We start from the raw sequence: 26,884 nt of genomic DNA, 5'->3' as shown, positions 1-26,884 counted from the left end.
GTGATTTGTGTCTAAAAAAAACTGCACAAAAAAACTAATAAGGACCTTCACACCAGCTGGTAACTACATTTAAATACTGAACTCAAGCACAACGACTGTGACTCACACTGCTGTGCCCACGATGAACAACCTTGTTTCTTATTACCAGTTTGAGCATTTCATGCTCTATAGAACGCATACTTTAAGGAAGTTAAGAAGCATATATATTTGATCATACGTGATTAACCATTTAGCTGGATATGTATGACATTACATCAGTACACTTCATTTCTAAAACATTTGCTTCAGGCAACGATGTTTTTCATTGATTATTAACTGGTGTTATAACAGTGGCTGAGGGGACTGTGTGGTCGAGCTGACAGTGTTTGCTGACACAATGCAGAAAGCATGTTTAGTGAGCTTTAGAGTTGCTTTATTATGATCCGGAATAGCCGAGCTAATGCTAAGCTAACAACTGCTACCTGTAACATAGTGTTTACCAGACACACATGAGTATCAATCTTTGAATCTAACTAGTTTTCTGCAAAAATGTAAGTGAATACACACATTAAGGCAAAATGTCTGCATTGTCTACGGAACTAATTAGATGGACACTGAAGAGTTTCGGGGGATTTGCGAGACCATCTTTCCAACACTTACTTGAATTCCATACCATTCCATGTACATTTTCCCTGGGATAATGATATTGGGGAGAAAATGTTAAACAATTTAAGCTGTGCAAATACACAAATGCAAAGTTTAAACTCCAACAAATCTAATAAGAATAAAAGTGGTCTCTTAAGTCCACAACATGAAAAATGCATTTCTTCAGTTCACAGAACATCAGCTTTGCTGCTTTTGAAACTGGTTTCCTATGTACAGGAGCACCAAGATATTTAGATATTATGGATGTTGTTTGGGATTATTATTCATCTAATAAATCATTTTCCCATTTATCTTTTCAGTTTTTGACAAAGGATCCTCATAAGAAAAAGTGATATAGAAAATGGAGTCGGTTTTATTGAACTTATTGTACTGAGAGGAATCAATGAGATACAAATTAAATTCTACAGAGATCAGGAGGGGAGTCTTGTTTGAACAGGTGACAACTCTCACACTCATTCCCCCTCCTCAACACGTTTACATGTAAACCGAAGAGGAGGGGCTGAAGAATGCATAGGTTCATTCGATCCATAAAAGCTCCTCGCCACAGAATGATCTGCACACCGGTATTAACTCTGATTACATACAGGTGAACAGACAGCAGCCACAACTCTTCCTCCTCACAACGCCTGGAAGAAGATCTCTCAGTAGAAACTCCTGATTCTCAATAATCTTTCTGTTTTGTTGTCTGCAGGTCGTATTAACAAGATGAAGGCTATGCAGGTGATTCTCTTGACTCTTCTGGTTGTCCTGGTAACCAGCGCTCAGTACGACGACAGTTGTCCCAAACCAGATGTGCAGGCCAACTTCGATGTTTCCAAGGTTATTACTAAGTCCCTTAACTGCCATTATGTAAATGACAACATTCCCTGTTCTGCATTAACTAAATGTTTCCTTTGTGTGAAATCCTGTGTTTCCTCTGCAGTACCTTGGCAAGTGGTACGGGATCAAGAAGCTGCCAACACCCTTCCAGAAAGGCGAGTGCAGCACTGCCTTCTACAGCCTGAAGAGTTCTGGAGAAATCGGGGTCCTCAACAGTGGGCTGCTGTGAGTACATTTAACATTTCAGGGTTTATATACAGATTGTTTTTTAGATAACTGCTTCAACTTAATAACACATTTGGAACTACAATTACTTTGGGCTTTCTTGAAGAAATTGTACTTTCTTGATTCTTGTTGTTTTGGCTATTTACCCTCTTGGTTGTAAGCACTTATTGTAAGTCGCTTTGGACGAAAGTGTCAGCTAAATGAAACATGTAAATGTACTCATTTCTCCTTGAAACAATAATTATCAGAGCAAATCAAGTATTTTAAGCCTCTATTTTAAGTGTCATTTCAAAATAAACATCCAGATGAGGGGGTTGCTTCTACACAAATATGAATATTAGTTTTAAATTCATGCATAAACAGAATGTAATGGAACTAGATGAAGGCTTCTAACTGAAGTAAATATAACAGCAGTGATTTTTTGTTTTCCTTCCTCCTTTTTTAGTGAAGATGGAACCATTAGATCCGCTGTTGCCACTGCCACGGTCAAGGACCCCTCTGATCCTGCCAAGCTGGCGGTCTCCTTCTCTCCAGGTAAATATTTCACTTCATCTGAGTAGTTGCTTGTGTAATATTCCAACAGTTTTCACTCTCATAGTCATCCCTCTTCCAGAATCTTCTGCTCCCTACTGGGTGCTGTCCACAGACTATGAGGGTCACTCCCTGGTCTACAGCTGCACCAACCGCCAGTCCGGCAGAGAGTACGCTTGGATCCTGAGCAGAGAGCCCACTCTGCCCGAGGAGACCGTGAAGAAGCTGGAAGACGTCTTGTCCTCGATCGGAATCGACGTGGACAAGATGGCCCCAACCAACCAGAATGAGAATTACTGCAGCGTCATGCACCAGTAGACAGAGATAGTCCCGTTTCAGCCTCTGCAGCACTGAGACGAGGCGACTTGGATCCATGGCGAGATGACACACAGCTGTATGCAGTGTGAGCTGCTTCCCCCTGTGGATACATCAAGCAAAGTCATTGCAATAAAAAAGTGAAAACGAAATGCATGCTGCTGTGTTATTTCTGCTTTAGACCCACAGGCCTTATTATATACTACAAAGGAAAATAAATACCACAACTCACATTTCAATAAATTTAAATTATCAGTGTGAAACAGGCACATTTTCTTTTCTCCAGATGTTGAGTCCAAAAAACTGCCAGTGGGATTTCTGCCTTAATGTTTTTCTAATATAAAATAATGTAATTACTACTGATGCGAATCCTTGGGAGTCAGAACTCATTGAAACTGAAATCCAACATGATAAATGGCTACAGAGATTACTGGGCAATGTGATGTTCTCATTAGGGACGGTTTCTCTTCCACAAACCAGTGTTAAACAGCAGGTTTTGGACGGTGCACGACTAGATGGTTACGATGAGATAACAAAGTATACAGTCCGTCACCAAGCAACATGAATGCTCCTTTTGAATCAATGTCAAACAATGCACATGCAAAACCTTGAAGCACGCACACACCATAAACAATGGAGATTAGAATTGATGAGGACAGTGTTGGCAGTGAGGATATGGAGCCTGTTTTCATTTGTTTAGGGTGAAGATAGAGTACAATTCTTCTGTAAATAATGTATCTCTATATGCAGCAGTTTTCATTCATTGACATCCATGAACAGAGGATGTTGTGTGCTGATCCGATTGAAAAGCCTCAGAGGCCAGTTTGTGATTTGTGTCTAAAAAAAGACTGCACAAAAAACTAATAAGGACCTACACACCAGCTGGTAACTACATTTAAATACTGAACTCAAGCACAACGACTGTGACTCACACTGCTGTGCCCACGATGAACAACCTTGTTTCTTTTTATCAATTTAAGCACGTCATGCTCTATAGAACACATATTTTAAGGAAGTTAAGGAGCATATTCAAACATTATACTTGATTAAAAGTTTATATATATATATATACATATTTATTTACATATATGCATTACATTTTTTCATTCATGTAGTAAATATTTGCTCCATGAAACAAATGATTTGTTTTTCATTGTTTATTAACTGGTTGGTGTTATAACAGTGGCTGAGGGGACTATTTGGATAGACTGACCTTGAACAAAGATAAGAATCCCACTGCCTATATTTTCATGGTCAAACATGCCTGAGAACGTGTCACGCTGGAGCGTCCAAGGTAACTTTTAGATGAAAATCCTCTCTGTTTTTACAATACGAGGGTAAAAAAAAAAAAAACGCTAAAGCTGCAGAATTACCTTACTTGACTTTCCATTCATCCAAAACCAAAACGTTCAATTGCAGATAATGTTTCAACCACGATCAATGTAGTAGTACCTGTATTGTGTTTAGTATTGGAGGAGTTACAGCAGTGGGGTCCAATAGGTCGATCGCCACAGTGCCAGTAGATCGCCTGCCATTGAAAAAAAAAAAATAATCACGTTGCGCATGCGTGGTTGAGCGCTGGAGCTGACCTGCTAATCAGCGATCCTTGCTTACTAACGGACGCATTTAAGTTCATCCAAAAGCAAGTCATCGGTGAGGTAATGACCAAGAATGTGTGGAATGCTTCTCACAGAGCACAGGCTCTTGTTTTTTTAATATGACGACTTGTTTTGCCCCTCGGAGGGGGGGCAGATGACTCGGTCAGTTGAAAAGTAGCTCTGTAGCCGGAAAAGTGTGGTCACCTGAGACAGCACCAATGTTTACAGAGATTGGGAGACTGATGTTGGAGCAAAATGTTGTGTTGTTGGTAATGAAAATCGTACTTCCTGTCTCTAATGTCCTTCCAGGACTAGAAATACATTTACGTTACCTTTTGTTATATGAATCTAACAGCTGAAGGCAGGTGGGAAATACCGTTATTGATTTTCCTTGCTGAGGCCTGGAGAGTCAATGGCAGCTCCATGTTTATCCAGTGAACACGATGCTAATGGGTAGTAAGTTTAACTTAGCATGAAGACTGGAGAGAAGAGGAAAATGTGATTATGGCCACAAAAATAGTGTTAATAGAAACCATGTTTAGTGAGCTTTAGAGTCGATTTATTCAGATCCAGGATAGCCGAGCTAATGCTAAGCTAACAACCGCTACCTGAAGTGTGATGTTTATCACACAAAAAGAAGCATCAATGTTGGAATCAAACTAATTTTCTGCAAATAAGTAGAATACATACACTTCCCAAAATGTCTGCACTGTCTATAGAACTATTAATAATTAAATGGACTGGATTCATGAGACCATCTTTCTCTGGGATCATGACTTTGGGGAGAAAATGTAAAATATTTAAGCTGTGCAAATACACAAATGCAAATTTTAAACTCCAACAAATCTAATAAGGATAAAAGTGGTCTCTTAAGCCCACAACATGAAAAATGCATTTCTTCAGTTCACAGAATATCAGCTTGACTGCTTTTGAAACTCTTCCTCCTCACAACACATGGAAGAAGGTCTCTCAGTAGAAACTCCTGATTCTCAATAATCTTGCTGTTCTGTTGTCTGCAGGTGGTATTAACAAGATGAAGGCCATGCAGGTGATTTCCTTGACTCTTCTGGTTGTCTTGGTAACCAGCGCTCAAGTGTTGAAGTCCGGCAAATGTCCCGAACCAGCTGTTCAGGCCAACTTTGACGCTTCCAAGGTCATAACCAACTTCCTTTGCTAATATCCATTATGTAAATGACAACATTCCCTGTTCTGCATTGATTCAATGTTTCCTTTGTGTGAAATCCTCTGTTTCCTCTGCAGTACCTTGGCAAGTGGTACGGGATCAAGAGGCTGCAAAATTCCTTCCAGAAAAGCAAGTGCAGCACTGCCCTCTACAGCCTGAAGAGTTATGGAGTCCTCAGGGTCCTCAACAGAGGGCTGCTGTGAGTAAATGTTGCCAATATTTAACATTCGAATGACAATTACTCAGCAAATCAAGCATTTTCATCCTCTAGATGAGTGTAATATCAAAATAAATAAACATCCTCATGGAAAGATTACCTCCACACACATTTGTATATTTATATTGCAACATTGTACTTTTATTTTTAAATCAGGTATTAAATCATCGGCCAAAACCCCTGCACCAAGAACCTACAGGATAACACTGTTTTAAATTCATGCATGAAGAGAATTTAGTCAAACGAAAAGACTTCTGAGGGAAATAAATGTGACAACAGTGATTTCTATTTATTTTAGTGACGATGGAAACATCACTTCTGTTGTTGGCACTGCCACGGTCAAGGACCCCTCTGAGCCTGCCAAGCTGGAGGTCTCCTTCTCTCAACGTAAATATTTCAGTCAATCTGAGTACTTCCTTGTGTTACACTACAGCGGCTTTGTCTCTCATACTGGTCTCTCTTCCAGATTCTCCTCCTGGTCCGTACTGGGTGCTGTCCACAGACTATGAGGGTCACTCCCTGGTGTACAGCTGCAAGGATAACGGCCTTGTCAGCAGGGAGCTTGTGTGGATCCTGAGCAGAGGGCCCACTCTGCCCGAGGAGACCTTACAGGAGCTGGAAGGCATCTTGTCCTCGATCGGAGTCGATGTGAACAAGATGCTTCCCAACAACCAGAATGAGACTTACTGCAGCCCAATGTACGAGCAAGCGGAGACACTCCCGTTACAGCCTCTGCAGGACTGAGACGAGGCCACTTTGTTCAATGACATCATCAAGTACAGCTGCGTGCAGTGTGAGCTGCTTCACCCTGTACATGCCTCATGCAAACTCAATAAACATGTAAACAAATATATACGTTGCAGTATTTTTCTTCCTCAGACCCACAGGGCTTATTCTGAACTTTCGATGGGAAATAAATACTACAATTTACATGTCATTACATTTTTATCGTCAGCGTTATTTTTTGCAAATGCTGCATGTGGGATTTCTGCCTCAAAGTTTTTCTAATATAAAATAAAATTACCAAATAAAAGTAATTTGAAACACAAACATGATGAAGATAAAAATTGGCAAGAGAAGTGTCTGTTTTGTTTGAGGTGAAGATCGTAAAAAGAGTATGATTTCCTTATAAAACAGCCATTCATCTCCGTATACAGAGCTTATACGTTTATGTTAAATGGAAAACGCTCAGGGTCTTCTACTCAACAGCCAAAAGAATAAATAGCATTTAAATCGAAAAAAACTGCCTCTTTAAAACAACTCTCCTACAATTTGTTTACAAATGCAAATATACAGTAAAAGATACAGTAGGAACTAAACATTTAAACAATTAAAGGGCTACCATTTCAATTGCAATACTTATTAAATTAGCTGAATTAGTTACTTAAATTAGTTAAGCATGCACTATATAATATATGATTGTGTGCAGATTATTGTCAAACAATCCATCCGAGATTAACCCAAAAGGAGGCTCACAGGAAAAACACCAGTCCAAAACCTTTACCGGTGTTTAAATAAGTTTATTGCAGAAGCACAACTCCAAGCACCACACATGAGCGGAGGCCTTCAGACATCAACAGGTGCAACTCAGTCGGTTCACTGGTTCATGGTGCTGCAGTACGCTGCATCCTGGTTGGTGGTGAGCAGCTTGTCCACTTTGACTCCAATGGCGGCCAGCTGGCTCCGCAGCTCCTCCAGGGTCTCCTTGGGCAGCGTGGGCTGCCTGCTCATTATCCAGGCAAAGTCCACGTGCAGCAACTCGAGGTCGGTGCAGCTGTAGACCAGAGTGTAGCTGTCGTAGTCGGTGGAAAGCACCCAGTAAGGAGCGGGGGGAGCGTCTGGAGGTGCGAAGGGACAAGAGAGTCGAGTGAACCCATTTTATCAAGTGGTATAAAACTGCAAAGTAGTAGCAATCTTTGCAGATTTGCAATAAATCAAATGTCCTTACTCTCAAAGAAGGAGACGAGCAGCTTGGCAGGCTCAGAGGCATCCTTTGCTGTGGCAGAGCCACTAATGGAGTCTATGGCCCCATTAGCACTAAAAGAAACAAAAGGTTCAAAGGTGTTAGCAGCATAAATATATTTAGAGAATTAACTAAAAGCACTTGTGCTGCAGAACGGCTGCATTATAATATAGGTCATATTAATTGATTATTATTACTTATGCTTGAATTCGTAAGCAGCATTTGTGACAGATTATGAATCTCGAGCACATTTCAAGTACCGCATATACTTTTGTAAGGTGTGAAGTCAATGTATCAATGTATTGGAGTGAACAATATAGAGTAGAATACAAAGTGCAATACTCAATTGAAGTGTTGTACAGTGCAGATATTGAGACAATCAAAAATGATGTCCTGGAAGGCACAGCTTGTGCTAAAGTTTTAGTTCTTAGCTTAAAGGGGGAAGTTTGGTGGAACATGTGTAAAGCCTGTTTAGATGCAGGCAGGAGTACTCACAGCAGCTCGCGGTTGAGGACACCAACGACTCCGGGGCTCTGCAGGCTGTAGGTGGCAGTGGAGCAGTCGCCGTACTGGAAGGCATGTGGCAGCCGCTGGATTTCATACCACTTACCCAGATACTGCAGGAGCAAGAGCACGACTGTAAGTTGTGGTTGATGAAGAGCTGCAGATTCTTGAGGATTTAAGTGATTTTTTTTTCTTTTATCTTCATCCAGAATTAAAAGTAAAGGAAATGAAATAGAAATGATGACATATCTGAAGGGGGGGAAAAGGGTTAGTTATTTACCCTGGCAGTGTCAAAGTTCTCTTGAACAGCAGGCTGGGGGCATTTTCCCGGCATGATGACCTGAGCGTTTGCCGCCAGAACGGACAGCAGAGCGAGAAAAATCACCTGGACGGCTTTCATCTTTTCTCCACAACCTGTTTTCAAAAAAAAAAATACTTTTTGGTCACTCAGATTTAAGAATTTCAGATAAACAGAGTAACCGGAGAAGAAAAAGGAGGAGAAGAAAAAGGGGGAGAAGAAAAAGGGGGGAGGGGGGGGCAATCATACTGCTGGCTTGCTTACCTGTTTTACCGGCGATGTGGTGACGTTTTGAGTTTTTTGGTCTTTTTATAGATCTGTTTCCAGCTCCACCTCCATGTGTACTTCTCAGGTTATTATGAGAACGTGGTGCGAGAAATAGCACCTGTTCCCTTTTTGTGTTTAGACAGTTCGATAACTGCAGAGCTGCTGTAGATAAGTGGATTCTTAAAGTAGATGTACATAACATTCAGAGAAATCAGTGAAGAAATGATGATGTAAACTGCACAGCAATGTATAAAACACTTAGAAGTAGTATCTCTACACTTTCATTTATTTATATGATTTGTCTAAGAGGCAATAAATTAATTAATAAACTTAACTGGAATCGTAAATGTTGGACATTATTTTTAGATTTTGACGTTGTTACTCAAGTAAAAGACCTTCTTCAACCGCTGACTGTGTCACCGATCATTTCCTGAGAGCGATACAACCAGGATCTAAAGGCTTTGTCAGTTATTTCAGGGATTCCTCATCCCAAAGAATCCTACCCGGGATCCCACGGTAATCAAGTCCTAAACAAGATTTGTGTGTAAAAGACGTAATGCTTCTACCTCTGTAGGATTACAGCCTCGGCACAGTGGTCCTTCTACAGACTAAAGACTGGAGACCATCCGCACAGAAGATTGTAACTGTAGTAAGAAAACAGTTGTCTGCGTTGACCGAGGGAATTTATATCCAGGCCTGTTTCTGGACGTTAAACCTGCTCTGATCCCTTCCCCTCACTGTGACTCTTTAATGCTGGGTGCAAACAAGACGGACAGAAATCCCTCATGAAAAGCTTACAACGAGCAGGTTCTTTAATTAGCGGTTTAGATGTCCTAATGCGCTGCTCTCTTAATTCCTAAGTCCTTTATTAGTCTCTTTTCAGTAAAAATGATCAACCCACTTGAGTTCACTGCACAAACATTCTTTATGTCTAGTGAACTTTAAGTGTTAACGTTTTTTAAAGGTGTTGAGAAATTGTAGAGTTTTGGGAGGGGTTGTAACAATTAGACTGATAGAAAATATGCACATTTTGATGATTGTTTATCGTTTCCCTCCATGACCAAATATAATGAAACACACACACATCAAGCAGCAGCAGCCGACCTCTGTGAAAGGTCACAGGCGAATGACACGGCTCGATAAAACTAATGGCGGGGTCGCTGTTACCAGTTAAACACCCCTCCACTAATATGCTACACAGCACCACGAGACTGCACCAGGTCCCACTGCCGCCTGCTGACAACCAGAGGATGAGGCACCTGATCGGGATGACTGAAGAGACAGGAAAGGCCACCTCATGTGTCCGTGTAGCTTTGCTGCAGCATGCTGGGGGTAGAGGCCTGAATATGACGTAAGGGAATGTACTGTTGTGTTGTAATGAGTGATTTCCTGGCTCACATTAGACCCGTCCAATACCAGTGCACCTCTTCATGGTTTGTCAGACGGGTAGCTGCAGAATAATGAGCTGCACTTTACTCATCCTCGGGAGATAACGTCCAGATCTCAGCTCAAGGTGAAGGAGAGGAAGAAGAACAAGAATAAGAAAGTTATTTTTATACACTACAAACAGGGCCTATGCATAAATGGGCAGATGTCAAAGCCTTTGGGCTGTCCATTAACATACTCGACCACTGAGGGGTTCGGTGCTCGCCGCAGGGAACCTTGGCAGTGCAGCAAACGGCATCGGCAGTATTTCAAAGAATCATTGCATTGATTTCATAAAATCTAGTGAATGCATTACATATAAGATTATTAAAATGTCACTAAACTGCTAGAAGAACACAAAACTGCATTTAGTAATCTGTATTTAGCCACAGTGGTGTCTTAAGATAGATTAGCATTAAACTCAAAGTACCACTGAGGAGGATGGGAGTGTTTTAGAGGATTTTGGTCAAGTAATTACAATCAAATATTATACATATATGCATATGCAGTATGTTTATATCTATCTATTAATAGATGGCTATAGATAGATACGTTCATGCAATATTTAGGACTCTAGAGTCAAACCATCTGCACTTTTTTTCCGGGAAATGCTCAATTTAGCAGCCTGCTGGGGATTTACGTTCTGTGAGCTTTTTTGTTCTGTGCCAATTCTGACTTGCAACATATCTTCAACATTCAAACCTTCATGTGGAAAATAATACAAACGCATCACCAACAGCCTCTGACATGACCGCACCGCTCGATGTACCTAAACGTGTGTATGTGATTAACAACACAGGCGATCACGGAGCTCCAGTATAACAAGCCGAGACCCGGCATGGCCCCCTCCTCCAGATCATGTCTGCGGTTAAGCAAAATGACCTCCCTGCCCACCAACTGTGCACACCTTTCTGCCCACCCGGCATGGAAGAAAAACATCGGGGCCCTGCTGTAAGCGGTTGGTGAGCACAAACTGTCAGATTAAGGGGTCTGAGAGGATCATCCGGCCATCATTTAGTCGGATTTCTAGCAAATTACCACCAAGCATGTTTGGGTCTACCCCTTGGCACCCCGGGGAGCGCAGTACTTCTGACACCCCGGCTAGACATGTGATGAAAAAAAACCCAAAACAAGTTGGATCAGTTGGTTTGTTAGTGTCTGCATCCAGCGTCATGTACCTGCTCTGCATGGGGCCGTAGAGCAGCTAAGAAGGGGTTGAAACATTTTGCCACTGGAAAAGGAAGCTGAGCATTTAGGTGTCTTAACCATGGTCTAAAGTGCTAACAAGGGATTAGTGAGGTAAACGTCGAAAGAGGTTTAACACTCGTGCTTACGACCAGCGCTGCTTCAGTAATTACACATCAGTTGCAAAGTGCTGCAAGCAGTTGGACGGGAGATCATAGTGATGTCAGGACGGGGAGGGCTTACCGCAGGAGATAAGGCCATCTAATGGAGATGAAATGAATCGGTATTTAAAAGGTCTTTTTTAGTTAAGGCAGTTAGCTGGCAGCAGCGCTCGGATCAGTAGGCTGGTTAGTGGGAGGCCATTTGCAGTCGTTGGTATCGACCGAGGGGACAGAAGTCTGCGAGCTCAACAAAGAGATCTCTTTTTGCTTCACGTTTTCCATTTGGGTTTGTTGCCTGAACTCGGACAAAACCAGTTCCACGCTCTGCTCGTTGGTGTGAAGTTGAAGGTAAGTCCATTAAAACTGCCGTTGAATATTTTGTTATTTTTCTGTTTTTGAGGCTGATTTGCTGATTTTTGTTGTTGTATTTCACATTTACTTTGCAGTTGGTCTTGTAAAAGCACAAAACAAACTTATTTTATTTCAGAGTAAGCGATATAAGTCTGATGCCTCAGTATGTATATGTATGTATATATAATATAACCATAATAACTTTGAAAATTCATGCACATTATTTTTATTGTAGTAAAAAGAAAACTTTTAAATAGTAAATGTTGTCATAAATAACGTGAGCACTAAACTGAATAAAAGCCTACTGATCCCACAGTAAGTGATTAATATAAAGGCCAGAGTGATTAGAGAACAGGCTTGAAATCTAGATAATTAACCTAATCATTAGCCCGGATTCTGTAAATAGCACTTATTGAAAAGGAAATGGAACTAAATTGAATTAGCTTGTGCTTCTTATTAACGGTGATGTTTTGGGTCCACAATAAATTATATATTTTATGCAGCCTTATTGATATTATTTAATATGATACTTTCAATCTGCTGTTGCAACACTTTTCCACGCGAGATCTTCACACCACAACTAATTCTCTAATCAATACTACATTCAGCTCGCCACTTTAAATCTAAACTGCTTATTGTAACCGACAGAACACAAGATTGCTTCAGCATGTTGTGTAAAGGGGGATTAAGAAGGACCAGACAATTATTTTGTCTTGTCTGATATGACCTCCTCAGGGCTCCATCCACGTTGTCAGCAATTTTTCCCTTTAATTCATTCTTGTAATGAGATTAAGCGGCCAACAGAAAATCCAAGGAGTCCAATCCCCGGATTTGGCAGCTGGGGTGTTGCCTCGGTTTGTTGAGGAAATGAGGGACACGAGTTCTTAGAGCTCACCTGTAAACACTTTCACTCACAAAACGCTGCTTGAAGCTTCCGTCCATTGAGAGGTTTGAGCAAGTTTTCAACATTTGTTACTCTGTTATTTTGTGAACTCCACAACTTTGGTTAAAAGGTGTGAAACAAAACCTAATCAATGTGTTTGCGGTGTCCAAACAAAGGATTTCTCGCAAGCGTTGGAGTCACAGAGAAAAGCAGCAGGTCAATATTTTTCATTTTTTTCTTAAAACAAAAAACACATTTATCATTTCCGGGCACCTGAAGCGAACAGGTTTTATTTCATTCAGATGGTCAGGAGATTCATTTTGGATCCTGGACTCATTCAGAACACGTTTTTCCAATATCACTGCATGTTGACTTGCTGGGGAAACTAGCAGCTTAGCTCTGGGACTAGCGTTTAATGCAAATGCAATGCAAACATAAGGAGACGGAATCTGGTGCCATAACACCGGGCTTTCTTTTCAATGAAGCAGCAGCCATTAACAGTTTGTACCACTAGTTTCCGTAGAAACTCACGCATCAAACTTTTTCTATCAATTTTGAATTGTAAAGTGTGTGAAATGTTAAAACTAATCTAATCAGCTTGAAAAATAAATAAATAATTTTACAATATCAGTTATAAAAAGGGCAAATCATTAATTCCCAGTGCAGAGAATGTGAAGGCGATAACGCATTACACAATGTCCTGAGCCTCGGAGCTTAGTGCCCACTTGGGAATTACTGAGGCATAAATGTTGAAATACATTTCTTCTCATTTGCTGATGTAATGACAGAGAAGTAGGTGAAGCCAGGGTGCATGTGTTTGCGCCACATAACTTCACATAAACCGATTGCATCCCCATATTTATCCCCAAGGTGTTTTTAGGACATCCTGGGAGCTAATGGGGGCTAATAGGCTTAGCACTTAGGGTGTATTGTCAGGGATGCTTACAGGCAAGGTTTGCAGAGGGTAAAACTCTAAACGTGCGGATTACCTCCAACACATCCCTTTAAAGTGCTGTATAGCCAGGACTTAGCTAATAGGATCCTGGTGGGGGGGGGTGGCAGGGGCCTCTGGAGGTAGGGATGGGGGTTGGATGGGCCAGCAGGGCGGGCCCGGGGCAGGTCAGCAGATGTAGCTGGCAGACTGTTGCAGGTCTAAGAGGCGGATTACAGCCCTCAGATTAAATGGGCTTCAGAGGGAACTTGAGGGACTGTGGGTAAAGCCGAGGGCCTCGGGGCAAGTCTTATGACGGCATTTCTTTTGGGGGAGGGGGCGGCAGAGAGATCACTATAAACTAATATAATATGAAGAGGCGGGTGGTGACCTTCTGTGCGCACTCAGATTTAACTAGCAATCAGCATATTGCACACCCTGGTCCTGGATTAGCAGAGCTGGATTATTGCGCTGCGGTTTACAGTATCATATTTTGTAATGGGATTTCTGCAGTATAAAAGGCTAATTGGAGGTGTCTAAGTAGATTGTGCTTGTTTACACAAATGGCCATTTGGAGCACGTACGTGCGCCTGTAAATGTTGTTTTATTACTATACTTACTCGGTATAGATGTTCCGGGAGGGATGAAAAATAAAATAGTGACACAATCTACTTGTCTGCCCATTTTGGCGGGTAGACCTTGAGGTTGGGATTTGGATTTAGGTGTTAAACTTATGTTTAGGATTAGGTTTACTTCACGGTGAGGGTAAGGGTTAAGGTTGGTTAAAGATTAATGCTTAATGCAAGGCTGGCGGTAAGGAAAGGTGAGAGGAAGGATCAAAGGTTAGAGAATGAATTTGTGGATGTGTTTAGATCCCACATTAGTAGCTTATTGAAGTCCCCTTTGAAAACGTTTTATTATCTAGTCGACATAAAATATGTAAATCTGTATTTTATTATCTCAGTCTGTTGTAGCTTCTAGACAAACATTTCATTCAACAAATCATGGCAAAGCCAAGAATTACCTCATTGTGTCAAAAGTAAGTTGGATAGGTAGAATGCGTTTTGCCTGTTTTAAAATATATATAGAGATTTCTATTCCTAAGGAAAATGAAATGATCACACAGTAACCTCTTTAACAATAGATATGTGCTGCCTCCTTGTGGCAGTAGTGAAATAATACAAAATGTCGACATCCCAATTAAATTTTCTATGATTGTATAGTTTAAAGCTATACGTTGCTTTGCATAATGCAATATTATGGTCAGTTGGTCAAAGTAATTGTCACATCTTCTTTTCAAACTTCAACAGCATTCAGGTGGAGGTCAAAGGCCGTGTGTCATGACCCCGCGAGAGCAGCTGAGGAAGATGACGGCGCTGGGAGAGCAAGGGGCTTTGGATGAGAAGCATTGGTACCGTCTGGTCAACGGCATGTCAGCTGGAGGTAAGAAATAATAACATGGAAGAGACGGCATGTCATGAAATAAAATATTAATAATGGTCTAAGGAATAGTCTAATTCAAACATTTGCTGATAACATAAACATTGTTCAACCCGGAGCCCCAAACAGTTTAAATCAACTTTGAGACCTCGAACGCCATGTATTGATTTCAGTGGATTGTTACTGCTGTCTCCAGATTTCACAGTCGGTGCACGATATTCAGCCCTGCCTCAGCTACACTGACCTGTTGGGCTTTTTTTTTCTTCTCTCGCAGAGCTGAGGCAGAGGCAAGAGATGATAATGAGGAACCAGATGGCCATGGCTCCACAGATCCTCTCCCAGGGCCAGCAGAGGTTACAGGGGGTCCCGGCGCAGTTCGAACCTCGCTTCATGGAGAGGTCTGTACCTGAATAAACATTCACCAGCGTATAGCTCTCTGGTGAAGGGCACCCCTGAAAGACATAAATACTTGAGAGAAACATCAGGATTCTGTACAGTGAAAATGTTCTTATTGATAACAAAATACAACATTACATTACAAAACAGCAATTATTACAACTCTTAATATCATGTCTTGACAGACTTTTTAACGCTTTTCCCTCATCAGAGAGATGGTTCCTCCCTCCGAGATGGTAGCGTCCGATGGAAGACAAATGCACATGAGCCCTCACCTTGGTCCACCTCTGCCTCCCCATGCCAATATGCTTCCTGGGAGAGCATTCCCTGGACAAGGTGAGCATGGCCCACTCCAGGTTTTTTTCTTTACCTGAGAGAATTTCCAGTCTTTTCTGTATGTCTTAGGAAATGTGACCAAGAGTTAACAGCTGGTCTGCCTTTTTGTTTTTCCTCAGCCGGCTACGGCTTCTTGCCCTCGGAGCCCATGGAAACAGTTGCCCGGCGACAGGAGTTCATTCACAAGCAAAATATAGCCAGGTAGTTCGTGCAGAAAGTCATCAGCATCATACAGAAACATTCCACCAGCACTCATAATGAGACCCGTACAGACAGTGTGAAAATGTGGCTGCATCACTAGTGTTGCTTAAAAATGTCTAATGTTATTGTGTTTTCCTGGTCAGAATGGAGATGAATGCCATCCTGCACCAGAAGGAGCTGGAGAATGCCCACCAGAAGGGGCTCATGGGAATGGACAATCCCATGGCGTACTCCTCCAACCCGATGGCGTTCAGAGGCCGTCAGCGCATGCCGGACGGCCATGACGTCTTCGTCCACCGTCCCACCATGGACGAACTGCACTCCAACAGCATCCTGATGTCGGCCAGCCCTTACCCACCAATCAGCACGCTGCACAGGGAGAGGGGGCGCAGGGCCGGCAGGAGGCCGAACGTCAGCAAGAGCACAGAGAGCCACGTGTCGCACCTGAAGGGCCAAACTGAAGACAAAGGGGTGGAGCAGAGCCCGGGAGCCGCGTCGGGGGAGGAGAAAGAGGCGGAGGCAAAGGGGGACATGGGAGAGGAGTGTCCCGTCGGCAAGCCGCATCATCAAGCGAAGATGGACGCTGAACTCTCTGCAGGAAGCAGGAAGAACTACAAAGAGGGGGAGGCGGGGCTGCGCAAAGCCTGCGCGAACAGTCAGGATGGGTCGGAGGCGGCCAACAGCGGTGCAAATGATAAGGACTTATCCAACCAATGTTCGGCTTTCCAGGAGAAATTCATGTACCCCCCGACTGGTGGAGCGCTCACAGGCATGCCCTACATGTTCCCAGTCCCAGGAAACGGTTTCCTTCCCCCTGGTAAGTTTCCAAAGACGGGTTACAATACATCATCTTATCAAATGAATTTACAGAGTACCAACAAAGATGTGTGTCGTTTTTATCAGGTCCACCCACTCTCTTTCTCAACAATGATGAGGCGTCCGAAGACATAAGGAAGTGGACAGTGAATGACGTGTACAACTTTATCAACAGCGTACCCACTTGTTCAGAATATGCCCAGGTGGGTTTTTTCGCTGTTTATTTTGTTTGTCTTTACTCTATTTGTTGCCTCTTTGTTGTGCTAATGTTTTGTCAATTCACTCTGCAGATGTTCAAAGACCACATGATTGATGGGGAGACGCTGCCCCTCCTGTCAGAGGAGCACCTGCTGGACACGCTGGGACTCAAGCTGGGACCAGCTCTTAAGATCCGCTCACAGGTAGAAACACAGACTCTGACTGAGCTCTGAACATTCAAGACTTGATCGCGTGCAAAGAAGTGATGTGTGTGACTTTGAAAAACATCTCAGCGATGCCTGTGCACGGCCACACATTAACTTCTCACTAAACATTACTTTTGTACAGTTTAACGAGGTTTTATTCGTATCCGTTTTTGAGTTGAGTTGACATCAATTTGCCCAGATTAAAAAACCTAAAATCCTTCAGTAGATTCTTAAAAGTGTACAATATATGACATCGGCTGTCGTAAGAGCGAATTTGGGGATTTGGGTAAGACTAAGACTACACATGCAATGGATTTGATATGCGTAGATGTAAATAGTTATTATGGAAGAACAATATGCAGCAACTAAAAGGAGCTAATCTACCATCTATTTAGTTTAGAACTTTATTGCTTTTATTAGTGTGACATTTTAAAATGTCCTCTGTGAAAATGACCTATGGAGGAGCATCTCACTGCTTCTCCCTTACGTACTTGTCACTCACCATTCCCTTGGTGTCCGACGCTTTTGCAAAGACGAATATGTCGACTCTCCACAGGTGTCCAGGCGTCTGGGCAACATGGTGTACATGATGAACCTGCCCCTCTCCACCTCCACACTGCAGCCCACTGCTGAAAAGCCAGCGGACCGCTCATCAGAGATTGGTTCCCCTGTGAACTGCAACAGCGAGGAGATGATGGCGAGTCCAAGGGACCCTGATATCCTCAAGTCCACCGAGCACCTACACGATACAGAAAACAATTCCCCTCCATCGGCCAGCAGTGAGACAGCCTGATCAGAACTGATCACCTGGACCTCACCGGGCCCTGATCTGCGCCTGGAGCAGCAGCGCCCTACCGGACTGCCACAGTCATGGATTTGTTTACATTTTTATTAAATGCATTGAAGATACTTTTTTTTTTATTTGCTACTTTTTTTAATGCAGAGGTTCACACTTGTGCCAGGTATATGCTAAATATTTTTATTTTATATATATATGTTGATATATTTTTAACAACCACAGCGGAGTGAGATTGATGTGTGAATTCTGAGATAAGAAGATGGTCCGTTTAGATTTTTCCGTTACAGGCTTTAAAATATTTAACTAGCTTTAAACTTTCTTATTTTTCAAACCTCTAACTCCATTTCTCCAGTAGAGTATCATAAGGACCATAGAAATAATATGGGAATAGTTTTATAATTGATTAATCAAATATCTAAGTGAGATGCATTTGGATGTTGATGATATTCTTTTGCTTTTGTTGAACTGTAAATAAAGCATTTTTCTACCTAAAAAATATTGTAACGAATCAAAAAAAAAATCTTTTTCTTTTAAACATTTATGGAAGAAAATTTGTATTTCGTTTCCAAAGCAAAATAACACACAATAGAAACAAAAGAAAATAAAAGACAAAAGAAAAACGTAGCGCAATATAAATTGTTTTGCCTTATAATTCAAATATTAGAAATTATGAAAACCATTAAAAGTAAGATTTTATTAAGAATTTTATTTAAATTCAAGATTAAGAATTGCAGAATATTATAATTAATAAATGCGTTTAAGTGGAGACGAAGGGAAGGCCGAAAGGCCGAAAGAAAAAAGAAAAGTTAGGCCTACTTGTTATGCAAACCGGCAGATTACAGAACAGTGTACAAGAAATTGAAGTGAAGTTTGTGAAACCCCTGAGGGTTTAAGTAAATAGTAATTAATTAAATGAATTACTTGAAAATAAGAAAAATAATGCAGTATTGTTTTATTTTATAATACATCATAAGTTGTTTTTTTATGTGTTTTTTTATTTAATTCATGGTATATTCCCCTAGTTTAAATACATACATAGAGGTATATTATAATTACAATTCAAAAGTAAGACATACGAACATACGCATGAAGATCATGCAAAAAAATGCAAGAAAAATATTGGGTCAGATGAGTAGAGAAAAACTGACCGTTAACCACGTGAACGGAAGTACCGTTTCCAAACCGTTAATCGATAAGTCTCGCGATACTACGCGTTGTGCGCGTGCGCAGCCCCGCGGACGTCGGAGTACTCGGAGGATCATGGCGGAGCGCAGGAGGCACAAGAAGCGGACCCAGGTAAACATCACTCGAGTTATGAAAGATTACCAGGCGTTTAGGTTGAGAGAGAACAAATGAAAACCGGGCGCGGGATTACGAGCCGGTTTAACGTCCGTTAACGGCCTTCACCCGGCGGCAGATGAAGGAAGACGATGGCTAACCCTAGCTAGCATTAGCTGGCTAGCGACAACAAATATCAGTGGCTGTATTTTGATCAGACGTGGCGTATTGAGCTCTCTAATTGCGCATTCGCTAGCACTCACGCGCTAGCATCCGTGCGAGGGTGGCGTCGTCGTAACACCGTCCGACGAGCTGTCTCTGCAGTGCACCACCTTTGCATTCTTTTGAAGTGGCCTGCACCGTTAAACGTTTTCGAGATAAGCTGCGTCAGCTCTAACGTGGACCAGACCTGTCCGGACCTAAAGTGAGACGATCTGCGGGGGTTTAAATTCCTGAGTTAACGCCGCGCATCGTCAGGTGGCGTAACAGCTGTGTGGATCGAGCAGTGTGGATCGAGGTGCGTTTTAAAGAGCGCAGCGTCGATTTTAGGGATAAGCAACAGTTTACAGGAGGGCTACAGGTGCAGTCTTCCTGACGTCACCCCAGGACAGGCGCTAATAATCGGTCGGAGGGTTTGGGGTTTGGGGGCCTTTCTGTTACACATTTGTGATCTGTTCATCCGTCCTTCCATATTGTATCAGACATGAGGTGTGTGTGTGTGTGTGTGTGTGTGTGTGTGTGTGTGTGTGTGTGTGTGTGTGTGTGTTAATACCATGCATGTGGTCAGGGTTTGATTGTTGTTGTTTTCTGTATATTTGATGTTTGTGTCACAAGGTGTTAAACACAGCTGGATATATTTACTGGTTGGTGAATGATATTCAAAAGTCCAACAGTATGATGCAACATCTTGTGTTTTTTCGCGTGTTGCAAATTGGCGACCGCATTTTTTATCCCTTTGTTACACGATGATCGCAAATGATCTGTAATCCTTGGGTTGCTGTCTTTATGTGTAATTGGTATTTGCTGAATTGCTCAGATAATCAATCGATTATCTGTATACTAGATTTAATGCTAGTAAAACATACCAAATTGATTATTTTAGTACACACTGTACACCGTTAGTATGGATGGATTTGAAGTATACTTTTCAGTTTAAGGCAATACAATTCAACAGCAGCTTAGTGTGCCAGTATGAGTGTAGTTGCACAACAAAAACATGCCGTTGTCTCATTGATGGTAGACCTGGAGCCAAAAGAGGCTTTCCGTTACACTGCATATAACCAATACCTCCTTTTTCTTTCTTTTTTAGTATTCAAAGATTTGTATTATCAGTTTATGGATAACTAATGCTATCTAATTCAACGGCTCTGCAATGATTGCATCTTTTACAGTCATAGTGTTCCATTTCAACAGATTTGATCTGCACCCTTTACAGCTGTGACGGTGCACTAAATCTAAGAAACACTTGTGTGTGTGTGTGAATGCGGTTCAACAGTAGCTCAAACTCCAGCTCACAAAAGGATCAAATGCGAATGAATCGGCAACATCTCTCAAACAGTTGCAACTTCATGTAGGTGGGATTTGAAGCCAACTTGTTGCATTAGTATGTGGTGGGTGTTCCTAATAACCAGGATTCTGTGTGTTTGGGTTCAGTTGCATAACAACGTACACTGTTCTCTCCTTTTGCTTTTAAAAGTCACCACGCTGCATCACATCGCAGTTCTGTGCTTTTTTGGCGTTGTTCCTCTTGGTTTTTCTGTTGTACAACCGGTTGGAATGGATTTCATACTTAGTCCTTCAAAAAGAACCAATACTGCTGTTCGTGAGGATCACAAGACACCTGCCTTTTATATACTATGGCTGTTAGACCAGAACAGCAAATATTCATAGGTAGATCATTTACACGGTGACTGGGGGCTTTTTGTGCGGGGTCTCGTGTAACCAAGCTGTGCGGCTGATGTGCCTGCCCCCTTTTTAATACAAAAGCTTGTTTCACGGCCCTCGTCTTCCTCATGTTGTCGAGCCCGGCCAGCCGGACCGGATACAGCAGCACCGGCTTTCACCGGGCTGATGCTCCCACTTCCCCCCCCTGTTGGCATGTGCTTCAGTGCTGCAGGCGCATAGATGACGATCTACAATATTTTGAAACTGGACCCAATGGGACCTTTGCTCATCTGTTTGTTTGTCCGGTCCTGCAGGAGGTGAGCGAACCCACCAAAGAGGAGAAGGCGGTGGCCAAGTACCTCCGATTCAACTGCCCGACCAAGTCCACCAACATGGTGGGCCACCGAGTCGACTACTTCATTGGTTAGTGGTTACACCCAGACATCCGTTAGGGCGGATAATTAGGGGATCAAACCCTCCCCTTACTTTTCACAGTTGTGATTACTGAGAAGTAACATTTGAACCAAATCTGCATTCAAATGGCACACGTGGTCCCTGTCCTCCAGTCTTGCATTTCAAGTTGCCATTTGGATGGTGAACAGTGAGCAGAGCACAGAGGAAGTTGTCTCGGCCGTGTATCCGCCGGCTGCGCAGTAACACCAGTAATATCACCCACAGGCCCCACAGGCTGCCATCAGGCCAGAAGCCGATGCGCTCAGAATGAGTCAGAACTGAGATTCCGATGCATTTGATGTTGTTCTCGTAAAAGAGAATCTCTGCCGTGTTTTGTTTTTTTTCCCATTCATATTTTTGGGCAAACTATGTGCCAACTAACCGGCTCCTACGAGTCAAACGCAACAACTCGATGCTTATTTCACACGGTGAAGAGGAACGCTTTGCTATTGCCAGATAATTAGTCCTAAACGCTGACTCACCACATTTTACATTGGAGAATGAACTGGCACAGCGCAAAGAGCTTTTTACACTACATGTCATGATTCCCCCATTCACACACAGATAATTGTTTCCTTCTGGCTCTGTACCGCTGTCTGTTTCGTAACGTCCATCTTTGTGTCTCTACATTTAGCCTCCAAGGCGGTGGACTGTCTGCTGGACTCCAAGTGGGCCAAGGCTAAGAAGGGAGAGGAGGCGGTGTTCACCACCAGGGAGTCTGTTGTGGATTATTGTAACAGGTTAGCTGCCCAACACACTGATGCTGTAGATATTTAACCATTTGTCTTTAGGATGTAGGATTCTATTCCTAAAACAAGGTATCTAATCATGTTATAGTCACTGGTATAAACAGCTGCAACTAACTATTCCTATCTTAAAAGAAGCAGAAAAACTACTGATGCCACTAATCCAATTCCTCCATTATTAAAAAAGATGCTGACAGTGTTGTTCGTCTTGCAGAGCAACCAACTGGTGAAAGTTGCGAACATTTCAAATCCCCAGCATGACTTTACATTTCAGCAGTGATGATTCGTTCTCCTCCGTCCTTTGTAGACTCCTAAAGAAGCAGTTCTTCCACCGGGCTCTCAAAGTGATGAAGAAAAAAAACGAGAAAGACGCCAAGAAGGAGAAGGAGAAGACCAAGGCCGACAGTGGCAAAGAGGAGGAGAAAAAAGGGAAGAAGGACAAAGAAAAGAAGAAGGAGCCGGAGGCCGCTGAAACCAAGAAAGAGAAAAGTGTACGTGAGCCTCAATGTTAAAAATATTATCAGTATTAATTATTTCTACTACCTGTTGTGGGCTTTTATGTTTGAATTCTTTACATTCATTGATCGTCGCTACATTTGTACAGTTCATCGGTCCATCAGAAACGTGGCGTTGCACAATTCTATGACCGTGTTTGTTTAATGACACCGTCAGACTTGCTTTTCCTGACAGGAAAATGGTTGAATATTGACTTTGCTGTTCACTTAACTTTAGAGAGAGAAGAAGCTTAGTGGAACTATAGTCTCTGGTCTGTGTGTGTACTTACGACGACAACAACAATAATAATAATAATAATGTGGTTAGCAATGTTGCCGCCTGTGATCCGTCTCTCTTAATACGACGGTCGCGCTGTGACAGGAGGACGCCTGAATACGTCAAATACAGATTTCTTGTGTGATGTTGATCTTGTTTACTGTTCTGATGAACTCTCACAGGACGACAGCCCTGGAACCCCCAAGAAGAAGAAGAAGGAGGTGAAGAAGAAGTTTAAACTGGAGCTTCATGAGGAGCACGAGCAGCTGTTTCTGGACGGAAACGAGGTGAGTGGGCTTCGATATGTGGGACAAATGTCTGATCCTGGAAAAAACATCAAACGCCCAAATGTGGTTTTTTTTTCCTCCAGGTGTTTGTGTGGATTTACGATCCCGTTCATTTCAAGACGTTCGCCATGGGACTGATACTCGGTGGGTCAGAGGTCAAAGAATCATGACCTGCATGAAGTGTTCTTGTTAAAAAATCCCCGTTTGTTGGTGATTGCAGCTGATTTGACTTTGTTTGTTTTCGGTCGGTCAGTCATTGCAGTGATCGCAGCCACACTCTTCCCACTGTGGCCAGCAGAAATGCGTGTAGGAGTTTACTATCTGAGTGTTGCGGCCGGCTGCTTTGTGGCCAGTATATTGCTTCTTGCTGTCGGTAAGTACAAGTGCTTCAAAAAAAACACCTCACTTCCTGTACGACGTTCCTTTGCTAAGACTTTTTTCAATTTTTTTGTTAAAATTTGCATCGGGAACTACTGCCCGTTGTCATCCCTCACGGTTACAGATCATTGTTTCCATGGCCAATTTTGGGGTTTCTTAGATCAGAACTAAATGATAACAGACTGGAGATACAGGCAGAACGGCTGTAGTTACTTCATTTAATTGGCGGGTGAATCCCAGAGAGACTGCAGAGTTTATCCGATATGAATGCCAATAAAGAGACGTATGTTTTTTTTAAAAACATTTATTCAACTTGCTGAGGATTCCTTCTGACCCCACAGCCCGTTGCATCCTCTTCCTGATCATCTGGGTCGTGACCGGCGGGCGCCACCACTTCTGGTTCCTCCCCAACCTGACGGCAGACGTCGGTTTCATCGACTCGTTCCGGCCGCTCTACACCCACGACTACAAAGGGCCGCGAGGCGGCAACAAGAAGGGCTCCGACAAGACGGACGAGAAGGACAACGACGGCAACAAGGCTCAGAAGTCCGACAGCGAGGAAAAGTCCGACAGCGAGAAGAAGGACGGCGAAGAGGAGGAGGAGGAGGAAGAGGAGGAGGAGGAGGAGCAGCAGCAGCAGCAGCAGCGAAAAGAGGCCGGGAAGACTAAAGAAGCAGAGGGGGAGGCGACGGGCCGCCACTCAGACACAGACAGCGACCGCCGGGAGGACGAAGGCTCGCAGCACAGCAACGGAAACGACTTTGAGATGATCACCAGGGAGGAGCTAGAGCAGCACACGGAGGAGGAGGAGGAGGAGGAGGAGGAGGAAGAAGAAGAAGGGGGGGAGGAGGAGGAGGAGGAGGAGGAGGAGGAGTCGCCGCAGTCGCAGGAGAGGAAAAAAGGGGGTGAGAGTGAGACTAAACCCCAGACTGCTGAAACATAAACTTCTTCTACAATCCCGTCTCTCTCTCTCTTTCTCTCTCATTCTCTCCTTTCGTCCTTCCTGTGATTCCAGGACCTTCTTGGTCCGAGGCTGCTTCTCCTCTTCTTGAGATCTTCCGATAGAAAGTACCGGTAGACTGGCTCTGACTCCTCCCACTCAAATGTTATTCATGTTCAAATGAAAACTGCAACCGAAATGTTCGCCCAAGGACGTTGTCAACCGAAACGCATCAGACAACCGTCTCTTTATCCCCTTTCCTCCTTTTCTCATGTCAACATCTCTTATTTATGTTGCCTCTCTGTTTACATATTACATTTGGATGTGATGTCAAAGCCAGATCGTAACCACGAATGGAGGAGAAAAGCGACCCCCGACCCCCGTCCATACTATTCTCCCGTTGCCATCTCAGAGCTCCATGTTGTTGGTACATTCAGGTTAACCAGAAACCTTTTATTGGTGTTTTGGCGAGACAACATGGCAGGATGTGCGCTTAGCGGCGCAACAGAGAGCCGATGGACCAAATCCTGTTGTTTACTCCAGTGAAGCTACAGGTGAGCGGCTGTGGAAGCGGAGCAGCACGACTCCTCCGGGTACTCGCCGTTTTCAGTAGGAAATGATTTTTCTTCTTTTCAAATGGCTTCTGATTTTACTCTGACGTAGTTCATGTTCACGACGCGGGACTCATCTAGAAGAGTAAATGTTCACAACGGGGACACAGCTGGTATACTTCATTTTCTTTTTTAAAAAAAGGTTGCAGCATTTGTTAGGTAGAAGATATCGAGTTCACTGACTATTTGCAAACAGAACCAGATCTAAAGTCAAATCTAGTGCCAAACACGCTTAGTGTGAAGGGGGGGGGTAAGCTTTTGTTGATTCGTTCATATTGTAAACGCAGTGTCAAACTCCTCGAACCTTTCGCATCATTGAAAAAATAAAGATTAAAGAAAAAAAGCACAGCAACAGGTTGTTCGTGTGTAGCTAAATAAATATTTTGGTCTCAATGAAACCGCTTAAAGGTGTTCGCACTCGACTCCCAACCAAACCAGTTCCGTCGAGTTGTTAGTGGAAGTGGTGTCATTGAAAGCAGAGACTCCCGGCTGTGGTGCAAACTGCTCCTTCACGTTATTTTCCGGCAGGAAATGTCTTGAATGCCCTTTTATCAGTCCTCGCAATGATTATATTTATGTATAGAAATAGAAATCTATCATTTCTATGTGGATTCTATTGCTTTTGAATTATATATGGATTCTATCGCTAAATTATGCATATATACCACATGTATACTGTAATAATTGTGTGTGTGTATATATATATATAAATATACAATTATTACAGTCTAAGAAAAGCTTATTTGTATTAGGTTTCCTTATTACGCAGATTTGTTAAATGCATTTTGGTTTTATATGATCATAAAGAGTAAACATGTCAATTTACAGTGGGAACTTCGCTTAACACAATTGTGTTTTTGTTTTTTTGTTTTTAGCATTGAACGTGTGATCTGGTTGGTTTGTGGCCACATCTGTATTTCTCTCACCAACAAACGGTAAAAGAAGTAACCCCGTAGCTGGAGTCACCCGGCGGGGCAAAAACTCTCCTCACGGTGAAACCACATCTTCACCATCTATTCCGCTCAGCTTTCTGTACCGTCGTTTGTTTTCCCTGGGAATGGACTCACCTGGCCTGTTTCTAGTAGTTTGTTGCAGCTCCTGTAATCCCACTGAGGTTTGTAGCTCTTTGACTTTCTTCCATGTTTTTTTTAATTTTTTTTTTTAAACATCTTCCACAAACGGGCAACGTGCTTCTCGGTGTCCTGAGGTTGCTGTGCGCTCAATCTTGGCATAATGGAAAAAGAGGAAGTGATTTCCCCAATTGTTCTAGGCTGTTGCAGTGTCGGTCTTCTGTATATTGTATTATTACTCTGTACGCTGCTGCTTGTCACACTTCTGGGGCGAATACAAATTGCAAAACATCATGTTTAAACTCCGGTCAATAAGTCTATTGATCTAGACGTCCACATTTGGATCCACATCCTTCTGAAATACTGGCTCATGCAATATTGGAGAGATATTTAATAGAACTGGATGTCTGGATATATATCTGTATCTTATCATTGCAATAAAAATATAGAAAGCACACGAGTATTGTCTTATCTTCCTGTCATGTATGTATTAGTACTTTACTTATAGTTTGTCTTTTTCCGATTGATAAGATCTGATTAGGGTATCTAGTGGCTTTTTGACATAAAATACGG

The 26,884-nt window shown here is 42.6% G+C and overlaps 5 protein-coding genes across 7 annotated transcripts; 4 read left to right on the top strand and 1 right to left on the bottom strand.

Annotated features, from left to right (window-relative positions):
- Window positions 1-1,135: 1,135 nt before the first annotated feature.
- LOC120816639 (apolipoprotein D) lies at window positions 1,136-2,687 on the top strand. The gene is made up of 5 exons (XM_040172407.2): window positions 1,136-1,231; window positions 1,337-1,464; window positions 1,568-1,689; window positions 2,135-2,223; window positions 2,303-2,687. The coding sequence occupies exons 2-5, from the start codon at window positions 1,351-1,353 to the stop codon at window positions 2,536-2,538; spliced, it is 561 nt and encodes a 186-aa protein (XP_040028341.2). The 5' UTR covers window positions 1,136-1,231; window positions 1,337-1,350; the 3' UTR covers window positions 2,539-2,687.
- A 1,024-nt stretch (window positions 2,688-3,711) lies between these two features.
- Window positions 3,712-6,384, top strand: LOC120814376 (apolipoprotein D). 3 transcript variants are annotated; one of them, XM_040169730.2, is made up of 5 exons: window positions 3,712-3,829; window positions 5,153-5,286; window positions 5,394-5,515; window positions 5,832-5,920; window positions 6,000-6,384. In XM_040169730.2, exons 1-5 carry the CDS (start codon window positions 3,796-3,798, stop codon window positions 6,275-6,277), a joined length of 657 nt encoding a protein of 218 aa, XP_040025664.2. In that variant the 5' UTR covers window positions 3,712-3,795; the 3' UTR covers window positions 6,278-6,384. The 3 variants fall into 3 exon arrangements, with proteins under 3 accessions (XP_040025664.2, XP_040025670.2, XP_040025666.2); XM_040169736.2 differs by lacking the exon at window positions 3,712-3,829 and adding an exon at window positions 3,840-4,188; XM_040169732.2 differs by lacking the exon at window positions 3,712-3,829 and adding an exon at window positions 3,840-4,193.
- Window positions 6,385-7,032: 648 nt separating this feature from the next.
- LOC120816266 (apolipoprotein D) lies at window positions 7,033-8,440 on the bottom strand. The gene is made up of 4 exons (XM_040171774.2): window positions 8,281-8,440; window positions 7,992-8,113; window positions 7,482-7,570; window positions 7,033-7,371 (listed from the first exon to the last, which is right to left on the bottom strand). The coding sequence occupies exons 1-4, from the start codon at window positions 8,398-8,400 to the stop codon at window positions 7,130-7,132; spliced, it is 573 nt and encodes a 190-aa protein (XP_040027708.2). The 5' UTR covers window positions 8,401-8,440; the 3' UTR covers window positions 7,033-7,129.
- Window positions 8,441-11,131: 2,691 nt separating this feature from the next.
- On the top strand, window positions 11,132-18,389 carry samd7 (sterile alpha motif domain containing 7). The gene is made up of 9 exons (XM_040171767.2): window positions 11,132-11,684; window positions 14,812-14,944; window positions 15,216-15,339; window positions 15,549-15,673; window positions 15,793-15,874; window positions 16,018-16,691; window positions 16,778-16,893; window positions 16,981-17,091; window positions 17,651-18,389. The coding sequence occupies exons 2-9, from the start codon at window positions 14,842-14,844 to the stop codon at window positions 17,885-17,887; spliced, it is 1,572 nt and encodes a 523-aa protein (XP_040027701.1). The 5' UTR covers window positions 11,132-11,684; window positions 14,812-14,841; the 3' UTR covers window positions 17,888-18,389.
- A 677-nt stretch (window positions 18,390-19,066) lies between these two features.
- On the top strand, window positions 19,067-26,766 carry sec62 (SEC62 homolog, preprotein translocation factor). Its single transcript, XM_040171773.2, has 8 exons — window positions 19,067-19,189; window positions 21,370-21,478; window positions 22,143-22,248; window positions 22,562-22,745; window positions 23,208-23,312; window positions 23,396-23,456; window positions 23,566-23,685; window positions 24,032-26,766. Exons 1-8 carry the CDS (start codon window positions 19,154-19,156, stop codon window positions 24,631-24,633), a joined length of 1,323 nt encoding a protein of 440 aa, XP_040027707.2. The 5' UTR covers window positions 19,067-19,153; the 3' UTR covers window positions 24,634-26,766.
- Window positions 26,767-26,884: the final 118 nt, after the last annotated feature.

Source organism: Gasterosteus aculeatus, chromosome 3, assembly GCF_964276395.1.
Source record: "Gasterosteus aculeatus chromosome 3, fGasAcu3.hap1.1, whole genome shotgun sequence".
NCBI lineage: Eukaryota > Metazoa > Chordata > Actinopteri > Perciformes > Gasterosteidae > Gasterosteus > Gasterosteus aculeatus.
The sequence above is the reverse complement of the archived record's forward strand: the minus strand, read 5'-3'. Positions and strand labels throughout refer to the sequence as shown.